Below are 26,894 nucleotides of genomic sequence, written 5' to 3'. Positions count from 1 at the left end.
TAATTCACAGCCATGGCTCACCTCAACCAGAATCTTTGCTAACAGAGAGCATATGTTTCAATATAACAGCAGCAAGTAATATAAATGTACCATGCTCTTTTTTTCTGTTCTGACATGCATGGAAGTCTTTCCTTCAAGTCATACCCAAATATACTCAAAACATTATCCCTTGGATGGCAGCCAGTTCCTCCTGCCCTGCTGGTTGCAGTCACAGCCTGGCATGGACACAAGGCTTTCCCCATCAGATCTTGCAAGAGGAGATAACGATGCTCACCCATATCTCTGTCTTCCCATTGCTCTTTTTGCATCTCTCTGCCAGCACCTTGAGTTCCACTGTGGTCTCAGAAACCATTTCGGCACTTTTGTCCTTGACAACGATGTGCATGACCCTGCCGTTGTTGATATGGGCATCGAAAGTGCTGTTCCAAGGTGGGTACATGGTGGGCTTCTTCTGCACATACACTTGGCCATTTTCTGTCAACAAGAAGTGATTTGGATTGAACTGGATTGGCTTCTCATCTGCACTAAGGGCACCACCTTACAGTGCCTGAGACATATCTGAGTTATTTACCCACTTGAATGTCTGTCTCCTGGCACAGTGTATATTGGACCATGTCAGAGTGTCTTGGGAGGTTACTGTGTAAAGTGAAACCTAGGATGGGATTCATCTCACTTAACTTTAGGTGTCTACAATGTGTATGCCCTTATCTGAGCTGTCTGAACATTCAGAGTTAGTGAACAGAATAGAACCAATATAAATCAATGTAGTGAGCGTGCATTCATTTGACCAAATAGAATCATAGAGTGGTAGGGTTTGGAAGTGAACTTTAGAGATCATCTAGTCCAATCCCTCTGCAGAAGCAGCTCCCACCTAGATCAGGTCACACAGAAACGTGTCCAGGCGGGTCTTGAAGCCCTCCAAGGAAGGAGCCTCCACACCCTCCCTGGGCAGCCTGGGCCAGGGCTCCCTCACTCAAACACTGAAACAGTTTGTTCTTGTTTAAATGGAACTGTTTGTGTTCCAGCTTCATTCCATCACCCCTTGTCCTGTCATTGGATACAACAGAAAAAGAGTGCTGCCCCAACCTCCTGACACCCACCATTTAGATATTTGTAACTATTCATGAGCTCCCCCCTCAGTCTCCTCTTCTCCAGACTAAACAGCCCCAGGTCCCGCAGCCTTTCCTCAGCAGGAAGATGCTCCAGTCCCCCGATCATCTTGGTGGCCCTGCACTGGCCTCTCTCCAGCAGTTCTCTGTCCCTCTTGAGCTGAGGAGCCCAGAACTGGACACAGGACTCCAGATGAGGCCTCACCAGGGCAGAGCAGAGGGGCAGCACAACCTCCCTTGACCTGCTGCCCACACTCCTTGATGCCCCCAGGATGCCATTGGCCTTCTTGGCCACGGGACACAGATCTGCTTTAGAAAGATGATTTATACCCTGACTTCATTAACTCTATTGTGTACATCTCACATGTAGACTTTGGTACCACAGATTCCCACTTCTAATCAGGTGAATCTTATCACAGACAACCAGAGACTTATGTGATCTGTCTCATGGCAATGCAAAACGAAACAGGTTTGCTTCAGTCCCTGCAAAAACTGGGTGCACTAGTTTTCAACCTAGCAAACTTTTCCTGCACTTCTTCCTCACACATTAGTTCCTCTTCCTACAGAGCAGACACATCTTAAAATGGTGATGGGTAAAAGATGGGTGTCTCTGAGGCTTAGCATTAACCTGCAGAGAGTAATCTCCAGTTAGTTCTCTCTAGTCTCAGTCCGTTTTAAGTATTCCATATAGCTCTGTGAAAGGCTTGGATGTTTATTTAAAGCAAATTCTACTTGTCAGTTCTGCAAATTTTCAATCTATCAAATGGCAAAGCTGAAGGAATAAGAGAACAGTCATGTGAACAGCAGACCTGCAACTCCTATGTCCTAAAGACCCTGCTCTTATTTCCAACAATCCCAACTTTTCCCTCATCCCATCCAGCTGGAAAAGCACACGCAGACAAAAGTCTGGAACATGACATGTGCTGGAGAAAATCCTTCCCAAGATGGGAGGAGTAATTCAAGTTTCTTCCCTCTGCTGAGCTGTGATTTACACAGGCAGGAACTCCAGGAATTCTAAGGCTTGTACCACACCTTAAGGGTGGACTAAAACTGGCAAACAAATTTCAAAGTTGTTGGAGGTGGGAGAGAAGGAGAAAAAAAAAGTAAGCAGTGATTCCTGATTGTGTAATATTCACCTCAGGAAATGAGAGAATGTTTATTGAGGAGACAACAAATATTAGGGTGTTGAGATTGTAACAAGAATCTCCCTTCACCCTCCGTACACTGGAGAAACAACTACCAGAGCCACTACATAAACTACACTCACTAGATAGGTTTAGGTTCTGAGGAGAGGCATGCAACATCTTGCAAGCAATACCAAGTTGCTGAAATTTCACTCTGTTTCATGCCAGCACCTGGCTCTCACAGAGCACTTTTGTACTTGGTTTGATCACATAAACTTGATTTAAGCTTCAGTACAGTCTGACCATCAGCAATGGTCTGCATCGCAAAACCAAGCAGAGATCATTCCTACAGCATAAAAACACTTCTCAACCTTGTCCTGCTAAGGATGACAAGTGGTTTTGCAGCTAATTTTTGAGTTCAAAGCCAGGTTCCCCAAAATTTAGAGTACCTCAGCCTAAGGCAAATCCATCTCTATCATTTAAGTTTGACTGACTTTTCACATAGGCAGATTTAGGTAACTCCTGGTTGATAATAAACTAACCATGAGGCAGTAATGTGCCCTGATGGGCAAGAAGGCCAATGACATCCTGGGATGCATCAAAAAGAGTGTGAGTAGCAGGTCAAGGGAGATTCTGCTGCCCCTCTACTCTGCCCTGGTGAGGCCTCATCTGGAGACCTGTGTCCTGTTCTGGGCTCCCCAGCTCAAGAGGGACAGAGAACTGCTGGGCCACCAAAATGATCAGGGGACTGAAATATCTTCCTTATGAGGAAAGGCTGTGGGACCTGGGGCTGTTTAGTCTGGAGAAGAGGAGACTGAGGGTGGATCTCATTAATAGTTACAAATATCTAAATGGTGGGTGTCAGGAGGTGGGGACATCACTCTTTTTCTATTGTAGCTAGCAACGGGTCAAGGGGTAATGGAATGAAACTGGAACACAAAACGTTCCATTTAAACATAAGGAAAAACTATTTGACTGTTTGAGTGAGGGAGCCCTGGCCCAGGCTGCCCAGGGAGGGTGTGGAGGCTCCTTCCTTGGAGATCTTCAAGACCCATCTGGACACGTTCCTGTGTGACCTGATCTAGATGAATCTGTTTCTGCAGGTGGGTTGACCTGGATGATCTCTAAAGTTCCCTTCCAACCTCTACCATTCTATGATATACTGAGGTCATAGTCTGCAGGTTTAATTAGTTCCCATCAAGCTTGCAAATATACATTCACTCTTCCAACAAAACCACACAAAATCAGACACAAAAATGAGACATAAACTTTCCAGCATCACAGGGATCAGATATCCCAGTAAGGACCATAATTTCTATGCTACATCAGTGAAACTCCAGGGATGTGAAACACAGCACTTGCAAAACAAGTGCTTTTGTTTGCATTGCTCTCCAAAACATAGGGTTTAAATAAACAAACCCTGGAATGTCAATGAACTGGCCAATATATGTGGGATCAGACAGTCGACCCCCAGCACATCTCTGCTGACGTCTGTGGATTTCTGCCAGGGATTAATCTAACCCCGAGTTCCTGAAAAATAAAATAGCATCTGTCTTTCCCAAGCAGCAGCTTCCACTGTAGCTGGGAGCACTTTTCCTGGAAGCTTGCAGAGTTCAAACACGGAGCAGGATCTTTCACGAGGCAAATGTCACTGAGACAGGTGGTAAAATGGCACCAGGCCAGGTGGCTTGGGAAGTGAGAAGCCAATTTTAAAGGGCAGATATTTTTATACCTCAGAGGCACCTATGACCTCTGAAATGTTTTGTCATCAGTAATAAATTGATATCACACTTCTAACTACATGGAGGTGTGGGGGTTTTTTGTTTTTAAAATCATATGATAAAATACCAAGGTCCCTTCTATGTAGGAAGCAAGTAGAAAAACCAAAAAGGCTACCCAAAATCTTTCCTGAGCTTCAGAAATTCTTCAGAGTGGCTTTGTTGTGACAATCCTGTGTCTACAAACTGTGTGCATTAGTCCCAGACCCCATGGGACCTCTGTCCCAGTGACTTATTCATCACAGATGGTTGACAATGGACAGCCTTTTGCACAACCTCAAAGTCAGAGCCAAACTCCTTCTTTTGGGGGACTCAAATACATTTATCATGAACCACTGATCTGTTTGTAAAGAGAAAACCAAGCAAAAAATGCTCCTCACACTTTGCTACTGCTAAACATGGAATATATCTGATCCATAACAAGACATTGTAGAAGTCAGAGGAGAGTCTTCTACCAAATCAGTTCCAGTACAGAGGTTGTAAGGATTTGGGACTGGATCTGTCCTGGATTCAGCTCTGGTATTTGGAATGTTCTGCCCTCCTTTCTGCACTCACCACTATATAGCAGTCATTTGCCCTGAAGAAACCTTAGTGGCTGTGTGTCAGAGCACAAGACTGGGAGTCAGGATGTTTTGCATCTCTTACCAATTGTGCAGCTGATCCATTCCTGCTCCTTGGACATGCCATTTTAGCAAAACTTTGCTTGTCAGGGCATCAATATATGTTTGTTATAAGTCTCATTAGCACTGAGTAACAAGTGATTTGTGAAACCAGGGAGCCAGAGAGCAAACTGTGATCAAAACAATCACAAAGCAGCTATTTCAAATATACTCAGCTAATATTTGTTGTGAGAGCTTCATGGCCTTTTGCTTTCTCTAAGCCTGTTTGAGCATGGCAGCTCCTCAGAATGGTCATGTTGGGAGCATCTCTGGCATTTAGAGGCAGGCTCACCTCACTGAACGTCAGACATGTACCTCTGAATTGACTGGCTGAACTGTCCTTGCAGTCAGAGAAGAGCATTGGGCTTTCCTAGGATGTGATTCATCATGCCCATTATGGATGTTTTCCTCAAGATCAGATGAATCCCAGCACAGAAAACTCTGTCTGCTCCCCTAGGCTATAATGCAAGGGCAGTTGACTTGCTCAGATATCAATATCCTTGCAGAAGACTGGAATTACAGGGGAGATGGATCCCACCATGACTTCATCTTATCTTAGTCATCTTCAGAAAAAGATAGCCATCTACACATTTAAACACTCACCATCAGCAGCAAATTAACACCTGCTAAAGTGACCCAAAGAGAGGAGTCTGAGGTGAATCTTTCTCAGGACATTCCTTCTGCTATCACTGACACGAGGAGGAGTCCCTCAGGGTGTCCTACCATGCTCTGAGCAATCACTGGGTGAGTGAAATAGCACCCCAGCAAACAGAAATCTTCTAATATTAGGATGTCATTTTTCTTATATTCAGTCCTCATTAATGGAGAAAAGTTCTCCCAAATACACTTTTCAATATCTGTTGGTAGAGATATTAGTAGTATTAGTACTATTGTTATTATTATCTCTCAGGAGCACAAAAAATACATATCCCTTTGGTTTGTACATTTGTGTATCTTAGATGGCAGAAAACACTTTCAGCTCTGTGTGAGACAAATAACTTTAGTCTACCCTGACCAAATTGATTTTACTCACTTTTGAACTGAAAGAGATTTCTGTTTGAGTTGTGGCTTTCAAAGGCCTCATTAAAGCAAACAGCCAAGCCCTGAACAGAGCTGAAATAGGATGTATTTTCACTTAGATCTTAGGGATATCTTATCTTGCAGTATTTTATTTCCTTTTCAATTTTCCTGTCACCACATCTTCCACAACAGTTTAAAGTATTGTTTAAAGCAAGCTAAAGTTCAGTGTGACAAATGCTGACTCTTAAACAATCAAACAAATGCTCCACTGGAATACTGAAGTTTTCTAAAATGATAAAATTTCTGGTTTTTAAACTACTTTAACATCCTCTGGAGGTCTGAGTCACAAAGATTCTCAAGGTATAAAAAGAGATTTCTGAGTTGATTTAATGTTTTAAAGAGTCACAGCAGTCAAGTCGGGAATTTATCAAAGATGTAAGGTAAACAGTAACTGACACAAGGAATTTCCTGACACTGAAGGTCTTGATCATCACAACTCTTGAAAAGCAGAACTAAAGAACTTTTCATCTTCTCAGACACAAGACAATTAAGAAACGTTTTCCCCGGGAGGACTCATCAGTGCTGTTCAATGAGGAAAAGTGTGCAACAATCCATATGACCCAGACACAGAAAACAGCTTAGCAGGTGGTCTCACTTTCAAACACTTTGCACACTACAGCAATTACACAGAGAAATTAACTCTCTGCAAAGACCAGGGCCATTTGAGAGCTATTATTTTTAAATGGTGGAAGCTGTTGGACCTGTCTGTTCCTGAAAAAAACCCCTTGTGATAAACAAAGACAGCCCTCCCAGGATATTTCTAGGACACTCAGATTTCATCTGTCCAGAGTCCTACTGACAAACCAGCTCACAGAAAAATGAAACTGAATACAGCTCATCTCATCTGCTCTGTCACATGCTGGGATATGTAATTCAGTTGATAATCATCTCAAATTCAACACATAGATTTGCTGGACATCATAAAATCAGATTGCCTTGCAGACCATGCCAAACCCAAACTTGCACTGTGCTGAGACACAAAAAGGCTGATAAACCCTTATAAAGATCTACCAAGGTGCTTCCTACACACCAGAAATGACATGGTCAAGGCACACACACATCTTATAAAAGCTCACATGCATATTTAACACCTCCCCACTTACCTGACTCCACGGCTTCTTTAACCATCACAGCACAGTAAGGGTTAATCACCTCCCCCTGGGATGGCAGGTAAGGGCCACTGTCATAGTTGGATAAACCAATACGGAGAAAGGGAGACATGACAAGTCCTGTGTCAAACAAAAGACAGGCGATATTTGGGAAGAGTCTAAAAACCCCCTTGGTTTTAACCAGCCTCTTATCTCCACGGGGCAGGGGCAAGTTGGCCGTTAGTTATCCATCCAGCTGGAGACTCTCTGACTTCTTCCACTGTCTGAGAAGACGATGGACTGACCCAGCACATCGCTCAACGTGCATGAGGTAGGACAGCTCAGCTGGCTTAACCACGTAGCTGAGCTCATTGCAAGGCTGGAAAGACCCCTCACCAGCAGCTGTGAGCACTAGTGACTCTCCTTCAGCCGTCAGGAGCGAGAATGGCAATAGGCAGAAGCCAAATCAGGACTTTCTTGGCTGGGATAACCTCTACTGTAATTTATATTGAGTCACATGTTGAAGCATCTGAATGCTGTGAGACTAGAAAGGGTTTGGGGAATATAAGGCTGCTGGAAGCCTGCAAGCTGAACATGAAACTGTGAAATAACTGCATGCTATTTATATCTAGCATGGAAATGATCTTGGGCATGCAACTGCCTGGGTGCTGACCCTTATTCATAAGTGAAACTATAAAGAGGAATTCAGCTCATATGAACCACACTGTGTAAAGAGTGGAGCAAAAAAATAAGATCCCAGGGTAGTTTTAAGCAGATGAAAACGCAAACGTATAAAATCAAGATGCCAGGAAACACAACAAAGCCTTTGGGTTGGTTTTCTTTGTAGACTCTTTCAGAGCTTCCAGAGAGAAGATATAGTGAAACCAGAAATTATTAACTACTGTAGCTGGTGCCTGTGACTCTGCCAACTGGCCCCAAGAACTGTGATTTGCCACTAAACTTGTGTGTCAACTTCTGATCTTGTCAGTCCTGGCTCACCTTCCAGTCAACAGAGCAAGATGCACTTTGAATTACAGGATCACAGAATCTCAAGGGCTGGAAGGGACCATCTAGTCCAACCCCCTGTCACTTTTGAACTCAGCTGCAGATGTCTTGGACCACCAAAGTTAAAAGACATGAGATGTATCACCAGCTGTTACTTTGTCATACATATTGACAACAATATATTCTTCAACTACAACAGCAGAAAGTTGAATGACTTGTGTGGGGTACAATTCAAGTCTCTTCTCCTTTTTACACAAAAAGTGCTCTATCCCAAGGACAGCTTGTCTAGAATCACACAGAAGATCTATATTGTTGGCTGAGATGGACGTTTTCTTACCTGTAAATGGTATTTTCCTGACAGACAAGTTCAATCTCTGGCAAGAGGGGCTTCTCTTTTCATCACAGCTGTGGACAACATAGAAAGGATTTTTGCAGCTGAAAGAATGAGGGTAACTGCTCCTCTAGCTGGGATGACTTCAGAACTTGAACTCTCTGTTCAAGGAAACAGGAGACAAGATCGTCAAGGAGAGTGGAAAACTTGAGAAACCAGGATGTAGCTCTTTGCCTAAGTGTCTTCTCTCTTACCCAGCAGTGTGGAGCGATGAGTTTCCATCAGATCCCTGTGCAAAAGTCCAGGGTGAGTGTAAAACTCAGAACAACTTTCTCTTAGTGCATGGCCAGTTGGCAGCAGGTAGTTATGTTGCTTGTGTCCTGGATATGGTAAGATCTTCTCCTTCTGCCTGTTTGCGAAATGAAGACAAACAGCTACAGTTAGTGCTGGGACTAAAACAACAGCTGTTCTGGCCCAAATATTTGTAAGTACTGAGCCTTCACACTGCAACAGTTTTTGATGCTTTGTCAAACAGATGGCCCATGCAGCCAACTGCAGATATCCTCCAAGAGAGATTTCAACAGGGGAGGCTTCCCAGGAGGTTTCCCTAAATTTGTTACCTGACAGAAGGCCAATCTGTACAACAGCATGAGAAGAATCTCCTTTCTCTTTGAGCTGCTGCTTAGATTAGCTAACAACAGGGATGAGCTTTCAGAAAAATAGTAAAGACTTGTCAACTTTCTTAGATATTGTGCTTAAAAGAGAAGAAAACCACCAGGTTTCTGGGGAAGACAGGATAGGACAGAAAGAGAGAAAAAAAACCTGTAACTTATATCTAATGTCCATCCTTAGATTGCACAGATCATGGGCCATCAGCAGCTACTAGACCTCCTCTGAAGATTGTCAAAGGACCTCTGCATGTGGCATTGCCCTCAGCTGGGACAACATCAACACTATTATAATTTTACAGTGAGAAACGCAAAGCATCATCTAGGGCTGAATGCAGACTAGAACAGTCTTGTTCTCTAGATTAGGGCAGTATCTCTCTGAAAGACCGTTCAGAAACAATTAGCCAAAGTGCCTGATGAACTTGCTCTGGAAGGCCACTTGCATTTAGATATTCAAGCACAAGCAGCTCTGTAAGGATGGGCATTTGTGGTAGTGGACAGTAATACTGGGAATGGTTTGTGAGTGGCTAAAATTTCTGCCTGGACTCCCAGAAGCAGAGAAATCTGATAAAATTAAAGAGGAAAAAAAATCTCTGTAACAGGAAGAAATATAGGCATATATGTTTCCACCCACTCTGATGCAGTTATTTAGTCAAGTGCTGGGTCCTGCACTTGGGTCACAACAACCCCAGGCAATGCTACATGCTTGTGGAAGAGTGACTGGAAAGCTGACAATGGGAAAAAAGACCTGGGAGTGTTGGTCAACGATTGCTGAACAGGAGGCAGCAGTGTTGGGCCCCTCACTCACTGCCAGAGGGACACTGAGGGGCTGCAGCGTGGCCAGAGCCGGGCACAGAGCTGGGGAAGGGGCTGGAGCACAAGTGCTGTGAGGAGAGGCTGAGGGAATGGGGGTGTTGAGGCTGGAGCAGAGGAGGCTGAGGGGAGACAGCAGCACTCTCTGACACTCCCTGGCAGGAGGCTGCAGTGAGGTGGGGGTTTGGTCTCTTGTCCCAAGTAATGAATGACAGGACAAGAGGAAACAGCCTCAAGTTGCCCCAGGGGAGGTTTAGATTGGAACTGAGGCAGAACCTTTTCCCTGAGAGGGTTGTCAGCCCCTGTGCCAGGCTGCCCAGGGAGGTTGGGGAGTCTCCATCCCTGGAGATGTTGCACAGCTGTGGAGCTGAGGTGCTGAGGACCATGGTGATGGGCTTGGCAGTGTGACGTGAGGGTTTGGACTCAATGCTCTTAAGGTTCTTTTCCAACTGATACAATTCTATGATTTTATGATTCTGTTGTATGGGATTTTCTGCAATCACCAGCAAACAGGCAAGAATTTCCTACCCAGCTACAAAGCACGCAGGTTTGGCACATGTAGGGTTAGCAATTGCAAATCAACAGCTGCTCATAGAAGCATTGCAAAGTCTGACTAAAAGCTAGCTAAAATCTGAGTTTACTGTTGAATTAGCCTCTGTGAGCACTCTGCCCTGGGGTGAATTTCTTTACCCTGTCCGATAAATCAGACAGATAACTGGTTTCCTCCTTCTCCTTCACTGTTTTTCCTGAAACTACCTTGGCTTTGGCCCAAACATCTGTTTTCCAGGTAATATTTCCAGCTTTTGCCACTACAGCACTGCTACTTGGCTCACATCCACAGCCATAAACAATTAAGGAACAACACAACTCAGCTCCAGCAACTGCTCACTGTAACAGCATCAGTTTAATCTAACACTAGAAGCAGCTGCAATGGGTATGGAAAGTGCCTAATTTCCCAGTGGAAAGGATACTATCAGGTATCTGAAAACTAAGGATGAAATACATCTTTCTATAAAGGACCACCAGCAACTTCTTCCCCAGTAAAACACTAAATACGATGTAATTAGGGTTCAGCAATACTGTGCCCTGCTGCGCTGGCACAAGGGAGCTTTGACTACTCCAGAGAGTAATGCAACATATGGAAACCATTTGCAGATGATATTAGGAAGTAATAAAGTCCTTAATATCCTTAATGAATTGTGGTTAAAGAGAGAGGAAGAAACAGGGTCCTGCTCCTAGTCAGTGGAAGATCTTCCTTGAGAAGAGCTGCCTTTAGGGGATTTGTGCCTTTGTGTTTTGCTGAATGAAAATGGATGCACGTGTGATGCAGTAAAGATGGCCAATTAGGAAGGCCATCTGATAGGGGAGGGGAAGAATTTCTGGATTTGAGATGCTGCTTTCATAATATCATCAAACTCTGAGTTTCCAGAGGTCAGAGGGAATATTTCCAACTCTCTCTCCTTTCTTTTGAGACAAAATCATGCATGCAAAATGAGTTCATAATCTGAGGCTCAGTATCACCAAGAGGGAGAGGAACCCTCTCAGTTTTAGCTGAAGGGTATGAACTTTCCTTCACCCCAGAAAGGCATCTCCCAGACAAAAAGGAAGGTCCTGACCCTTCTAAGATCAGTTTATTTAGCCAGTTAAGATCTGCACATAAGCACAACTCAATACACCTCTGGGTCTTCCTGTAGATTTGAAGATCAACACTGAACACCAACAATGATGGCTGGGGTCCCTCTCTCTGCTCCTGACTCCTCAAATCCCACAGATCATACAGTAGGGAACAGGGATCTCAATAACTCCCTTGAGTGACTTGCATTTTGGGTGCCTGTATCGCTTATTATTTCCGTGGAGATCAAACCAGTCTGATGATAAAGGAGGGAGTTCAGAACCTCTCTGGGTGCCACCCAACATTTCTCATGCTCCTTTTACAAGGATGTGGATCAGAGGAGGAAACCAAAAGGGAATTTTCACAACCATTGCATTTTTCCTCTCCCCACAGACCCCTTCTGCAGCATCTTGCAAAGTTGGTGGAGGAAGAGGGTGAGGAAAGGCAGGATCATCAGACTCTGATGGGATTGCTGCACTCCATGCAACAAAAAAGCTTCTCAAAACTTCATGGAACTTATTGATTTCAAAACATAGGTGATGCTCTCCATGCAAACCCTTCCCCATTGTCTGCAGACACACAGCACCCGGGCAAAGCTTTTATTCTGCCACGTGGAAATGAGGCTTGCAGACCTCTCTGGGGCCAATGGCAGACATGGGAATGGGCATTTCTCTTTAAAAGCCTCTGGGATATCTCCTGATGCCATGTTTCAAGCAAGTGGTATGTATCAGTAACAGGACCTGGTCTCCTATATATAGCCTACAGACGTGGCTGTTTGGACTTTGCTGAGTTCATGTGGTTTCTTCTTGCTGCATTTGTTGTGTGCATGGGAAGAGCAGAGCCTCAGATCTGTTTTCAGATCTTATGCATGGTTTAGCTACAGTGGAGTTAATGCAGGTGAACAAATTCACAGGTTAGTGTTCATCCCACAGGTGGAATTGCAGAAAATGCTGCTGGGAATACTGGTGGTCATTGCATACATCCACAGACTCTTGGATGGAATCTACAACCATTCCAACAGATACATTTATAGCCAGGTCTTAAAAGCTGGTTTTGCTACATTTCTGTTTTGTTAAATTGTTCTGTTTTGTTAAATTTCTGCTTTGCTACATGTAGGTTTCTGCATAACAATTGCTTTAACCTGATCTAGGTGCAGGCTATGTCTAAAGACATGGTTCAGCTTTCCACCTCATCTCACACTGCAGGTTCCCAAACTCTTCCATCACAGCCCAGTGTCTATGTAGAGTTTGGGATGAAGGAACAGATTTCTCTAAAAGCAATCCCTCTTCTTTTCCTGATTCCATCCCTAATGATCAACCCAGCACGGTCACAGGGGCCTGCACTAAGCAGGAATGATGACCTTGGGAGTGGTGTGCAGCAACTGCCTTTTGGTTGGGATAAAGAGACTGAGAAGCTGGGAGCTCTCTGTCAGTGAAGAGACAAAGGGTGGATTCACATGAATGTATGCAGACAATGGCAGTGCACATATGGACTATCACCCCAGCTCCCATTATACATAGTTAAGAGATAGAGATAGCTGTAGGGGTGCATCACCTTGTGCTAAAGATAGCACTTAAAACAGGTTAAGCCAATCTCATTCTGGAATTCCTATTTTCCCACTATGATTATGTCTACTCCAAAGATGCCCAAAATTAGATAAGTCCTTACTAATGATGTTCTGAAAAAGACCTGGTCTGTAGAGTTTGATCCAGGAGCAAATGCATTTACGCCTAACAGTTCAGATAGCCTGAAAAGACAGTGAAATACAACTTGGTAGAGACTCCCACACGTCCTGCCTGTCCAGGGCTATCTGCTCAGAAAGTCACTCTAGAAATGGAAAGAGGGTTTACTGCCCATAGACACTCCTCAACACTTAATTTGCTCATATAGAAGGTATCAAAAGTTATCAAAAAGAGAATATTTCAAACATGCCCTTTTCCTTCCAGTAAACAGTGGATTCCAGTGGTTTTATCTTCCTCTGGAGAGGCAAGACTTTCCAAGCTGAAATCCTTGTTATTTCTGTAAACTGGGAAGAGACCCACTAAATATCTGCTGGAAACCAATTCCTCCAGGTTCTGTCCCTGAAGCTAGGTCATCATCCTTTTTTTCCCTCACATTTAAGGAACATTTGTCATGTATGGTCCTGAGACAAAGCAAACTTGCCCCCTCACTTGTCCCACCTGAAACATGCACAACTATTCAGTTTACTTCCCTTTGTAACTATTTTCTCTTCTTTTTTTGTGCTTTTTTTAAAGCTTTTAAGTTCAGATTATTAAAAGCAACTGGTTGCTTTCTTATTTTCCTAGAGAGCTTCTGGTTGATTTAATTTCCTGTATCATTCCATTCCTCCAATGTTTTGAGCCAGACAAACTCAAAAGAAATGTTTTCAAACTAATTACCCCCACTGTATTTTTTAAAACAATTTTTAACATTCATTTATCTTTTCAGGCTTATGTGTCTTCTAACAAACATGAGACAAACTTGAAGCAACAGTGACCAGTTTTTCAGACACAAAATGTTTTCAAAGAGCTTTTCAATGTAACGGGGGAATAAAAATAGCCTGAAGTGAGATGTAGCTACTATATCTCCTTTCCTTTGGCTTCTTGTTCGTTAGCCCAGCAGTTCCTGTGTTTCTGTAAGTTTTTGGCTGGTTCAGAGACTTCTTGTTAATTCTTCTTTGTTGTTTTGACAGAGGTTTTTTTATTAAATGACACAGGTGGAGTTTGCCTCAAATACATCACCAACTTGTATCAGGATGATTGTTAGTGCACTGAGCTTCCTGCCAGTGCCAGCAGCTACATCTGGTTTTTTACTTTCTTTAGAAGAAAAAGTGACAAGGAGAGGAGCAGGATCATAATGGGACATATTAACATCCTTCCTTCTGCAGGCACAGTTTCATGCCTACAGCAAATCTTGTTCAGCAGCAGAGGTACTTCATGCCTTTAATCTGGAAATCTGCTAAAGGTGTTTGGACACAGAATCATGGAAATGCTGGGCTGGAAAAGAGCATTTTTCCTCATCCCTCTGCCTCCTGGCAGACTATGTCTACATCATCTTTGACATATCTGTCTAGCCATCTGTCAGGAATGATGCCTCTTGTGTGCTTAGTGTTACCACATGCTCCTCAAAAGCACAGAATCATAGAATCACAGAATGGTAGAGTTGGAAGGAACCTTAAGAAATCATCTCATCCAACCCCCCTGCAGAAGCAGGTTCCACCTAGAACATGGATCACTTTGACACTCAGACTGTAACTGGAGTCCATGCTGGACATCCATACCTTAATCCCATGTGGTGCAAAGGATTTTGGTGATGTATTTTAGGAAATCAATTTTGATCTAGGATTGCCCCATATTTCTGCCCTATTTTTTAAGGAGAATTAGTGTTTTCTCCTCTCTCCTTTCCAGCACTGTACATTTCCTACAAAACACAGCAGATAGAAACCTTAAAAAGACATCTGACTGCCAGATAACTTCATTTTAGGCACACTAACAGCATGAATCACCTACCTACTCCTTCCAGAAAGCCTGCAGGAATCTCTACCCCATAAGTGCCTGGTGCAGCTCACAATTACAGTGAACAACACAATGGATATTTCAGATAACTGATTAATTGATTCATTTAATTGAGTTGTCTCCATACCTTTGCAGTTTCATGTTTAAACAACTTAAAATCCTTTTGCATCTCAGGTTCCCTTCATAAACACCAGAATGAAAAAAAAGAGACCTGTTGGGTTTTCAATTTGCATTATCTTCATGTGGCTCACTAAAATGAGCCAAATGCCTGGTGACCTCAAATTCCTCTTTCCCACCACAGCCAACACAGTTCACCAGGTCTGTCTGGCATTTTGGTTTCTGAGACAAGAGGAATGGCTTCTAATCATAACAGCTCACTTGCCAGCAGTTAAGCAAATTCAGAGTCTTTCACAGAATCATTTAGGTTGGAAAAGTCCTTTAAGATCATCAAGTCAAGCAGTTGTCTGCACTGAGACTAAAAAGCTAACACATGTATTGCAGAGAGATGAATATGCTGAGGACACAACGGTTGTCTTAAGCTTTGGCTAAGTACAAGAGATTCTCAATCCAAACTCACTGACACTTTTGTTTGACTTTGTTTGGGGTTTGAATCTGGTCTGTAAATAAGGCAGAAGGACAATGTTAATAACTAGGAGCTGGAAATAGTGACATATGCTGTTATAACTGAATTTTGTAATGATGAGATTGGGTAAAAACACCATTGGTTTCAATTCCACTAGAAAATACACTGCAGAGAACCACTTTGCTTTGACAAGGGAGACAGGGAGGAACACAATTGTTTTTAAGACACCTTCTCTACCTTATTTGCTCAACTGTTTTAACAACATCTGCAGCCACCCTGACAAACACCTTCCCCTTGTAGGAGGGGGAGGAGGGGACAGGGGAGCTGAAAACGGAAGCTGGAGGATGCACGTTCTTTACTATTTCACCAGTGTCATAAATCAAAACATAAATAGCAAGCGTTACTGCAAGGGTGGGAGGGGAAAACCTGGGTAAATTCAGCTCTCAGTGTGTGCAAAGTCCTTCAAGGCAAATAACAGTGACTGCCACATCAGCATTTGTCCGTCTGGTTTCCCTGAATAAGTAGGGTACAACCTTGGCTAAATCCCATTCACAAGCCAGAACAAATCTCTATAAGCCTCAGCTGCTCTTTCTGTTCTCAACGTATCAGACGCAAAATCCCTCCTCTTTCCCTCAGACTGATTCCTTGCTGCAGCTATTCCTGACTTGTACAGCAAGTACATAGTGCTGTACACCAGCACATAGAAACTCTACAGCAAAATCAAACGACCACATCACAGATCTCCCTTCGAAGAAAAGGACTGGCTCCAAGAGAAAAAGTAATTGTATGCAAGTTTACTTCTGAAACAAAATAGAACTTCTCCCAAGGCACTGACAGGAGCCTAGAACAGGGTTTGTGGGGATTTATGGTGAAGTTCAACCCAAAGCTTGGCTTCCTCACTAACATGACAGTCACCTTGCTGCTGGCTGTGGTGTCCCTGAGTGTCCCTGTAAATGATCATAGAATCACAGAATGGTAGGGTTGGAAGGGATCTTTAGAGATCATCCAGTCCAACTCCCTGCAGAAGCAGCTCCCACCCAGATCAGGTCACACAGGAACGTGTCCAGGTGGGGCTTGAAGCCCTCCAAGGAGGGAGCCTCCACACCCTCCCTGGGCAGCCTGGGCCAGGGCTCCCTCACTCAAACACTCAAACAGTTTGTTCTTATGTTTAAATGGAACTTAAATGTTCCAGTTTCATTCCATTACCCCTTGTCCTGTTGCTAGATACCATTGAAAATGGTGCTGCCCCAACCCCCTGAGACCCACCATTTAGATATCTGTAAATATTAATGAGAGCAATTGTTATCTGCTTGGGGTCAAGCTGAATTAGGACTCCACATGTGCCAAGGCAAAACTGCAACAAGCCTACATGTTTCAAGAAAGTTACTCTGGCCTCACATATGTGTATTTGCAGATGATCCTGCTGCCACTGGCATTTCTCTCTTTTTTTCTTTCTTTAACTAAAGAATAAAACTAAGACCACATACCTGTGCAGTGTGTTTAGGCTACAGGTTGATTTTGGCTTCTCAGCCAGAGATGTTTAGCTCACAGTGAGGCTACTGCTGCTGTATATTTGATCCCAAGAACTGGCTCCAAAGTGTTCAGTTGCTGCCTCAATGAGGACAAAGTTACACCCACCAAATCCAAGAAAAACCTTACTATCAGTCCAAAGTTAAGAGTCCTTTTGTTAGAGAGGTTCTTTTCCCACACAAAAAAACCCAGAATAACTTCACAAAGCAATGAATCAGCCAAAGCCCTACAGCCGTTCTGCTTTGAGAATACATCCTCTTTCACCCTTGATCCCTGTTGTCCCTGAGATGAGCTACATTAAATCCAGACTCTCAGCAAATGTGTGCATTTACGGTGGTGCAACAGCCATTCTGCTAATTGCAATGGACTGGATTTATCTGCTTTTCCAGAAAGGTGTTGTGCAATGACATAGGAAGGAGGACTTGCACTTGGCCAGGTTGGGTGGCTGCTCTGCAATGAAATATCCAAGTGTGATGGCAGGAGAGGAATCCTTGTTTGACTTAGAGCTATTGCTTGGGTTATAAATTGTCTGCTGTACTGTTACTGGATTGTTCAAATCCCTCATACTTATCAAGGTATGACACAGAGGAGGCTGTGCTTTCAGAGATGACTTTTTGAGGCTGTGACTTAGCCTACAACACTTGGCCCAGACATAGCAGTGAGGAGCAGGCCCATGCTGCTGACAAGGGAGAGACATTTACTGTCACCTTCCATGCTGAGACCCAAAACTTGCCATATGCAGCACACAAGGATAGTTTTTTATGTTCATTATCCCTTTCTTGCTACATCCCTTCCTAAGGGCAATGACATAGCTTCTTTCTCTCCTGTGATGGTCATGAAGGTCCCACTAAACTCAAACTAGGCAGTTTGATCTTGTGAAATGAAGCCAGTGCTGTTGGGATCAGCAGTGCATGGACATATTGTCTCACACTGAGTGCACCAAGAGACCTTCTCTGGTCCAAAGAGCAAAAGTAGATCCATCCTTTAGGTAGATCTCCCTTTCTTGAAAGATCCTCATCCGTGCTTCTTACAGGGAACAGTTCCCATCATACTCTGGTGCTCAAAGTGTGCCTGACAGTGCTCCTCAAACAGACCTTAACCAGACTTGGAACTGAGTTGACACTTCAATGGTTTTGCTGGCTGCAGCACAGTGCTCAGCCCTGTTATTTTGTGAACATAGCCAGTAACTCCAAACACATATAAAGGAATGGGACAGACTTTCTCTCAGGAGCATATCCAGTGGCTCTCATCAGCTATCAGGTTGAGTTGGGCATCTTGCCCAACAAGAAAGAAGAGGCAGCAGGTCCCAAAGACAGTCCAGCAAGGAGAAGAAATATCACCAGGAGAAAACAACCAAGCACCATTGCTTTAGTTTGGAGGGGGACTCGGTTTGTGCTACAAATACTTGACTATTTGGGTTTATTGAGTTTATCTGCACCTCTAGAGACCTCACCTTCCACCCTGAAAGTAAACAGTGACTCCATATTACCCATAAGGTGAGAGTCTGAGGAAAAGGCATGCTTATATTATTGCCGGGTCTGAGTGGGTCTGCTCAGGTTCTGGGGCTATAAAGCCTCCTCTCCATGAAGTAGCATCAGGCAGAAAGGCCTTATGCCTCAGGTATCACCTAACAGGAGGTAATCTGTTGCAGGCACATTTTCCAAAGGTGCCTCTTTATTACAGGAATCAAGGATGCTCTTGTTTTAGTTGTTCTGGTGAGGTAAGTATGAATCCTCAAGCCCAGGAATAATGCTAATAAAGCCAAAGAAAGAGACAAAGATTGCAGAAAATCAAAGAGCACTTCTGTACAATGTGTTGGACTTACACATAGACAAGTATCTAGCTCAAACCTTCCCCCTCCTGCAATAGGGAGGGATGTACTAGCCACCCTCAGTCCCACATCCACCTCTCACCATATACTTATCTATCTCCTTGTAATCAGTACCTTCTTCTCAAGATGTCTGTCTACACAGGGTTTTTCCTGCCCCAGATTGCTGTTGTGATGATTGTGAGGTCTACTTTACTTCTTCCACTCAGTGATCAACTTCTACAGGCACAATCACCTCTTCTCCCATGTTACCACCAATGCCAGGAGTGACCTTTTCAAACCAATTTCAAACAACATTTGCTGGTGTTTCTAAATGACAGACCCCTTCATGAGCAGCAGGTGATGAGACAGTGGTTTTTGTTGCCACAGAAAATTCTGTCAAATGTAGCTGATACACTTTTTCAACTGAAAAAAACCCCTATTTCCTGAAGACAATGTATGTTTTTTGCTCTAGGAAACTGAAGTGCAAATGTCTGAAATGTTTTGATTCAGCCAACCTATCATAATGTGTTATGGAAACTATAGATAAGATTCCTTCATATCCTTATTCTTTCTATCCTCCAGGTTTATCCACAGGACTACATCATCCACGAACACTGTTGCCAAGGACACTGGGGATGGAGCCAACACTTTTCTGCACCACATACAGAGGTCATGGTGCATCTTGGAAGCTATAATTAATCAAATGAATGGAAAAGCGTGTGCCGTCTCTAAATTTCTATGACACACAATAACAACCTTCAGAACCAAAATATTTTTGTTGTGGACCAAAATATTTCCAGTAAAGAACTAAAAACCTCCATAACATGATCTATGTTTTGGAAAGGAAATCACTTTTATTTTTCTCGTCCTCTAAAACCAGCTGAATTTGTAACCCTGAAACTTCTCGTTTAGCCACTGCTCTTCTAATACCTTATAAACACTGACAGAGTTCCCCCTCAGTCTTCTCCAGGCTGAACAGTCCCAGGTCCTGCAGTCTTTCCTCAGAAGGAAGATGCTCCAGTCCCCTGATCACCTTGGTGGCCCTGCACTGGCCTCTCTCAGCAGTTCCCTGTCCCTCTTGAGCTGGGGAGCCCAGAACTGGACACAGGACTCCAGATGAGGCCTCACTTGGGCAGAGTAGAGTGGAAGGAGAATCTCCCTTTACCCACACTCTTCTTAATGCTCTCCACAATGCCATTGGCCTTCTTATCCATGAGTTCTACTCCCAGAGCTGCTCTCCAGTAAGTCACCCCCAGCCTGTGCTGGTGCATGGGGTTGTTCCTCCCCAGCTGCAGGACTCTGCGTTTGCTTTTGGTGAACCTCAGGAGATTCCTCTCTGCCCAGCTCTCAGCCTGTAGAGATCTCGCTGAATGGCAGCACAGCCTCTTGGGAATCAGCCAGTCCTGCCAGTTTGGTATCATCAGAGAACATGCTGAGGGTCACTCTGTCCCCTCATCCAGGTCATTGATGAAGATGTTGAACAAGACTGGGAACAAGTTCTGGGTTCCCCAGAACCCATCCCTGTGGAACTCCACTGGCCACAGGCCTCCAACTCGACTCTGTTCCATTGATCCCCACCCTCTGGGCTCTGTCATTCAGCCAGCTCTCCATCCACCTCACTGTCCACTCATCCAATACCCACTGCCTGAGCTTTCTGATGAGGATGTTATGGGAGACAGTGTCAAAAGCCTTGCTGGAGTCAGGGTAGATCACATCCCCTGCTCTCTCATCATCTACCCAGTTGTCGTCATAGCAGGCTATCAGATTGGTCAAGTAGAATTGCCCCTTATCTATGAGCACATCACCATGCCCATGAATAGCTGTGACCTTTCAACCCACAAGGTTGCAAGATCTCCTTCTTCCTTACATCTCTTTCTTTCACTGTTTCTGCTTTCATACATACCCTGCTTTTGCTACCTTTGCTATAACTCTTACTTACATAATAAACCCTTTAGGATCAGCTTTTGTTGTGCTTTCATACACTATTTCATCCTCAGCTCCCCGTCAGGACAATCATATGTATGTAAACAGCCCTATTATTATGTTTGCTGATAATTACAACATGCTAAGTAAAGAAAGGGTTTTTTATTGCTACCTCTGAATCCCTTTAAATACCATGGAAGATGTTCCAACCATCTCTCTTTGATGTCACATCAATTTCTTTCCATTAACGATTCGTGGTCTGTCAACTCTGGATGGGAACCACCCAAATTTATCATCATTATCTATGCTAAGAGATGACTTCAAAGCAGCAATACTTTGATAAAGAAATACATATTTCTCATGAAAAAAAGAGAAAAGACATCTTTTTTTGGACAGTAAATTAAACATGAACAACCAGTGTGCCCTTGTGGCTGAGAAAGGCCAATGGTATCCTGGGATGTAGTAGGAAGAGTGTGGGCAGCAGGTCAAGAGAGGTTCTGTTCCCCCTCTACTCTGACCTGGTAAGGTCACATGTGGAGTCCTTTGTCCAGTTTGGGGCTCCTCAGTTTAAGAGAGACAAGGAACTGCTGGAAGGGCCAGTGCAGGGCCACCAAGATGATGAGGGGACTGGAACATCTCTCTGAGGAACAAAGCCTGTTCAGCCTGGAGAAGAGAAGATGGAGAGAGGACCTTGTTAACACTTATAAATACCTAAAGGGCAGATGTCGAGAAGATGAGGCCAGCCTTTCTGTTGGACCAGTGACAGGACAAGGGGTAAAGCACATAAGCTGGAACACAAAAAGTTCCACTTAAGGAAAAAGTCCTTTGGTGCTGAGGTGAGGGAGCCCTGGCCCAGGCTGCCCAGGGAGGATGTGGAGGCTCCTTCTTGAGAGGTTTCCAAAGCCACCTGGATACATTCCTGTGCCCCCTGAGCGAGGGGAACCTGCTTTAGCAAGAGGTTGGGCTGGATGAGCTGTAGAGGTCCCATCCAACCCCAACCATTCTGGGATTCTGTGATAATTGTTTTTAGTTTTTCTCTAGTTTACAGTCAGTGGGGATAAGATGCAGAGCTTTTTTATTTTTCTGAAGTCATGTTTTCATCAGGTATTACTGATGAGAGGCAAATAAAGAAATTATGCTGTGAAAGATACAGTTTCTCCATAAAGAGTCTCTTCTGGTTCTCGAGAAGTGGTGTCATCTCCTGACAGAAGGGCAAGAGTGCCCTGGCCATGGGTCATAACGGGGCAGAATGATCTTTTCTACTCTGTTTCATTTGAAGATTACACACAACCTCAGTAACACTGCCCAAGTGAAGATCATGGCTTCAGGTTTTTTACACTTTTCTACAGGCTGAGATGCCTCTTTTTGACTGCAAGCACCTCCCAGGCAGTTCTGAGCTACTTTCTCCATAATCTGTATGCAAAGTGTGGAGGGTTTATCTCCTCTTTATAGCCAGATCCAGACTGATATACAGGTTAGGTACTTGAGAGCTTAGTGACGAGAGTGTCAAACAACTTCAGGTTAAAACATTTGGCCATGTAGGAAAAGCAGAGGACATGGCACAAAGTGCCTTTGTAATGAGCTGTACTCACCAGCCCTTCTCTCCTCATTGACCTGGAGGGGTGAAGCTGCCCTAAAATGGTCTCAGTATTAAGATTCCCCTCCCTGATAAAATGCCAAGTTTAGTAGATGTAACAGAAGTCACAGGAGCAAGAGAACAAGACTGAGTATGATACACAGATGACCACAAGATTCATAATGTCCCTGTCCTCATTTGTTTTTCAACTGGAAATATTTTTGTCTTTTAGGACTGGCACTTCCTATGCATATGCTGTGATGACACTGTTGCATCTCCTGGAGATAAGTGAGACAATGATAAGAGGAAAGACTCTGTGGTACATTTCCTTTGAATGAATGCCAAACAAATAGAAAGACAAAAAAAAATCCCAGGTTGAATGTGAGGTGGAAATGACCATTCACAACCCCAGAAAACATTATGTAGAGCTGTTCATCTGCAAATCTCGTGGTGCTTTATGTGTCAGATAAATATAATGAAATTCACTTAAGAGACAACTGAACCCACACATATATCTGCACCACACACATGGCACCATGGTGAGAGAGACAATTTACAGCTACATGAAAGCTGCACCATTGTCTGCTCATCCTGCCCTGGGTACATCCTATACCACTGTACACTTCTTCCCTTCAGTATTTCTGCCCAGAAGGAGCAAACACAGAAAGAATTTTTACACATAGATGGAGCTAGAAATCATAGAGTCATAGAATTATGGTTGGAAAAGACCTTTAAGATCATCAAGTCCAACCACTCACACTGCCAAGTCCACCTCTAAACTAAACCATATCTCTCAGCACCTCATCTATGCGTCATTAAAATATCACCAGGGATGGTGACTCCATCATCTCCAAGGACAGCTCCTTCCAATGCTTGATAACTCTCTTGGTAAAAATAGGTCCTCCTTATCTCCAATCTAAACATCTCATGGCAGAACCTGAACCCATTTCCTCATGTCCTGTCATTCATTACTGGAGACACTGACCCACACCTCACTACAACCTTCTGTCAGTGAGTTGCAGAGTGCTCCTGTCTCCTCTCAGACTCCCCTTCTCCAGGTTAAACACTCCCAGCTTTCTCAACCACTCCCCATTAGACTTGTTCCCTAGATCCTTCCCCAGCTCTGCTGTCCATCTCTGAACACGCTCCAGCCCCTCAGTATCCCAACACTGAACATAGCATTCAATCTGCAGCCTCACCAGTGCCAAGTACAGGGGGGCAACCACTGCCCTGTTCCTGCTGCCACACTATTTCTAATACAAGCCAGGATGCCCTTGGCCTTCTTGGCCAGCTGGGCACACTGCTGGCTCACGTTCAGCTGCTGTCACAAACCCCTACTCAGGTCCTTTTCTGCAGGACAAATATCCCCAATTGGGACAGCACAATTCAGCCCCAGCAAGCTGCTCCAAAGCAATGGTGTTGCTACAACATACAATACAAACCAGAGGAATGATCCTTTGCTAAAACAGCTGTGAGTAATTCGAAAAGCAATCTGGGTTTGTTCCACACACATCATCCAAATTAACAAACGTTATCTTTACTGTTGGATGGGATCTCCTTGGTGGTGACAAATTACAAATCTCCCACAGGCCTGATAAATCACTAATTAACACAAACCAGTAATGATACAAAAAGCTTTTGCAATGGGCTACAGAGTAGAGTTTGCAGTTTATGCTGACTTCACCAGGCCCACAAGCAGGGTTCAGATATTTTGGTTAGGATGCAAGTGCAGAGAACACCAGCACTACAGAAAGGAAGCAAACTGTCATGGTGAGCTCACAGGCTAACACAGAGTGTCCCCTGAAATCAATCACAAACACAATCCAGTGAACATTTCTGTATGAGAACAGTCAAGACAGTATGTGAGTAACTCTGCAAGGGACCTATGCATATACACTAAGCTGTAGGTACCTGTGAGTACAGGATCAAGGCTTTGGTTAGTCCTATGGATCATTTCACATATACAGGTTTGGGATGTTCATACTCCTCTATTGGCTTAATCTTCCTTTCCTATTTTGAGTACCACCTTTTTGAAGCTCAGGCAAAGAACAACACTCTGCTTACACGAATCCCGACTTCAGCAAAATGGGAAGGCAACAGCAGAATTTACAGCCAAATGATTTAACTTAGATCCACAAATGTACATGTAAAAAGCTGCTTCTATAGAGCAGCCCCCCCGCCACAGCTTCCTCCCTAGGCTGCTGCAGAGCTCTCTGCAATTAAACCCAGACAATAAAATCAGAAGCTAAAAAGTTGTCATCAGAAGTTATATTCACCATATTACCTTCTTCAGAACAAAGTAGGAAGATAGAGAGAGACTAACCTGGACAAGATCCCAAGGAGGAAAACCAAAAGCTTGTCACGATGAGAAGCTAAGTGCTGGGGTTCTCCTTCCCCCCATTCCTCCTTCCTTGTCTCTCCCTCTAGGACTTTCCTTTGAGATCTTCTGAGGTGATGGTGAGGCACACACTACATCCGCCAGAAGCTCTGAGAGTCAACTGAGTGACTTTGAAAGGAAACACACTTGAAGCAGAAAAAAATACTAGTAGCTCCACCCTGGCAGTGTAACAACCTTCTGCTCACAGCTCTCCTTGATGTGGGAAAAAGAAAGAAAAGTTTTACCCAGGGTAGCAGTATGATCACAAAAACACAGAGGTCTGCTGAGATGCAGGATGGAGGTTCAGGAGGGGTATCTGAGCCTTTGATAGGTCTTTGCAAAAAAAATCCCAAAGGATATGTAGAAGTGGGGGGAAAAGTCTAACTAAAGCCTGCACTGCCTGTGCCAGTGCAACTGTGGTGTCATCTTAAAGCAAGGAGTCTTTCAAGTCAGAAGCCTTTGCACAGAATGAGTGTTACTTGCTTCATTCATCATGTGTCCTCATGGGGGCTGGGCAAAAAGTCATGCAAGGGAAATGAAGGGTTCAGTATGGCTCAGGGGGCTTTGGCAAGTGAAAGCTGGTGGACACCAAAGTCTAAGACAACAAAAAAGTGATAGAGGCAGCAGCCCAGAGCCCTCACTGTGATCCAGATTTGACTCTGATGTCAGATGTTCAGCCAACAGCAGCTTGGTGAGTCTGTGAGCTCCAGGAAAGCAGTTGATACTTCCAGCTGAAGCCAGTCCTGCTCCACCACAAGCAGGTAGGACATGAATCTTCTTGGAGCAGGTGCTCCTTGCTGGTCCCTCAACTTGGCTTCTAAAGCATTTTCCCCAGAAACTCAGCAATGCCTGGCAGCCTTAGGTGGGATGTGGAGACTTTCCTTTAATTAAAAAGTAGGATAAAAAACCCCCCAAAACCTCACAGCTCCAGGATTTCAGATTTCAAAGCTACAGAAGTCAGAACATTGCCCTATTCACCGTAAATAGTTCTGCTTCTCCCTCCCCCTCATCAGTTTTTTTAATAGCAAGCTCAGTGAAACTGTATCTCTTCCTGTCCTAGTAACCCTACTGAATAATCTGCTGTTAGCATGGCTCAAGTGAGTGGCTCTCAGCAGCTGAAGTAATTTTCTTTGCTACTGTTGTTTCATCAGTGGAAAGTTAAAAAAGAGTCCCGTTAAAAGCTTCCCGCCCCTGCAAAGCATCACACGATGGGAGCTTAAAGTACAGCAGAGAAGTTAGTTAATTCTACTGCAGTTACGATTCTAAAGGATCTGATTACACCCAAGAGTGTAACTTCATTAGCATTCAACTGGCAAGCAGGGAGCATAACCCAGGTCTCAAGACAGAGGAGCCAGGCTGGGTTTGAGTCACCTCCTTGGAAAGGAAATGCAGCCCTCAACGACGGAGTGATGGAGACGGTTCGTTCCTCTTTACCGCCCAAACCTGCTTTAAACTGAGCACTCGGATCATTTGTAGACTGTTACAAACTCGATCCAAAACGATAGACCCAGATACTGAGATACAACATTACCTCTAAGACTGGACTTTTATCTGCCCGTCTTACCAACCAAGAAGCACTTACAAAACATCGCATAAACCAGTGGGGGAAAGTGTTTTCCCACGATACTTTCCCCGCTTTGTTTACTGTGTTGGTTAGAGTCGCCTTTCGTTGTTTTTCTCATTTTCCTCTCTTCTTTGTGTTGCATCAAAGCACATGAGAGAAAACAACGCGTTTTTAACGGGAGGAAAATGTGATTGTGAAACCACGAACACTCCCAAAAGGCATCAGGTGTAGGACCTGAAAGGAATTTAAAGCCTTATTTAAATGTATGGGGGAGGAGTTTTTGGCTAAATGTAAAGCGGACAGCTTTAAAATCCCGTCACAGAACAAGAACCGAGAGTCAAGCAGAGCGTCGTGAGCAGGTAAAAATCAAATGCCAACAGCCCCTCACAATCCCCAAAACTTTGTTCTCTTCCCCCTCCGGGGTCCCCCCGCCCCTCTCCAGCCCCGCACCGCTCCGCACCGCGGGCCGTACCTTAGCTCGGCTCGGCTGGAGCCCGGCTCTGCCCCGATACAGCCCGGCTCGGCGTAACACTCCCCTCCCCGCCGGGGCTGCTCCCTTCCTCCTCGGTACCACCCCACTCCGCACCCTGCCCCTCCCCCGTCGCTGCCCCCGTGTCCCCATCAGCCCTCCTCCCATCCTCGCCCCTCTAAATGTCCCTCTCGCCGGGCGCCTGGTGCTGGCCGGGAGCTCAGCATCGTGTCAGCTCCTGCTTTGGTGCTGAGTGCATGTAATCGCCTCTTGCAGGCAG

At 44.3% G+C, this 26,894-nt stretch overlaps 1 protein-coding gene across 3 annotated transcripts in view; it reads right to left on the bottom strand.

Annotated features, from left to right (window-relative positions):
* PRKCQ (protein kinase C theta) overlaps positions 1-26,680 on the bottom strand; it is a 67,616-nt gene extending 40,936 nt beyond the window's left edge. For 2 of the 3 annotated variants that reach the window (XM_061989483.1, XM_061989500.1), the window contains exons 1-6: positions 26,618-26,664; positions 24,528-24,794; positions 8,429-8,583; positions 8,181-8,335; positions 6,854-6,979; positions 275-474 (exon numbers count right to left, since the gene is read on the bottom strand). In XM_061989483.1, the coding sequence (XP_061845467.1) occupies positions 275-474; positions 6,854-6,971 (318 nt within the window). In that variant the 5' untranslated portion in view covers positions 6,972-6,979; positions 8,181-8,335; positions 8,429-8,583; positions 24,528-24,794; positions 26,618-26,664. Of the gene's footprint in view, positions 1-274; positions 475-6,853; positions 6,980-8,180; positions 8,336-8,428; positions 8,584-24,527; positions 24,795-26,617 lie in introns of all 3 variants that reach the window. The other variant, XM_061989491.1, reaches the window with a different exon arrangement.
* Positions 26,681-26,894: the final 214 nt, after the last annotated feature.

Source organism: Colius striatus, chromosome 1, assembly GCF_028858725.1.
Source record: "Colius striatus isolate bColStr4 chromosome 1, bColStr4.1.hap1, whole genome shotgun sequence".
Classification (NCBI taxonomy): domain Eukaryota; kingdom Metazoa; phylum Chordata; class Aves; order Coliiformes; family Coliidae; genus Colius; species Colius striatus.
This window is presented reverse-complemented; position numbering and strand designations above follow the sequence as displayed.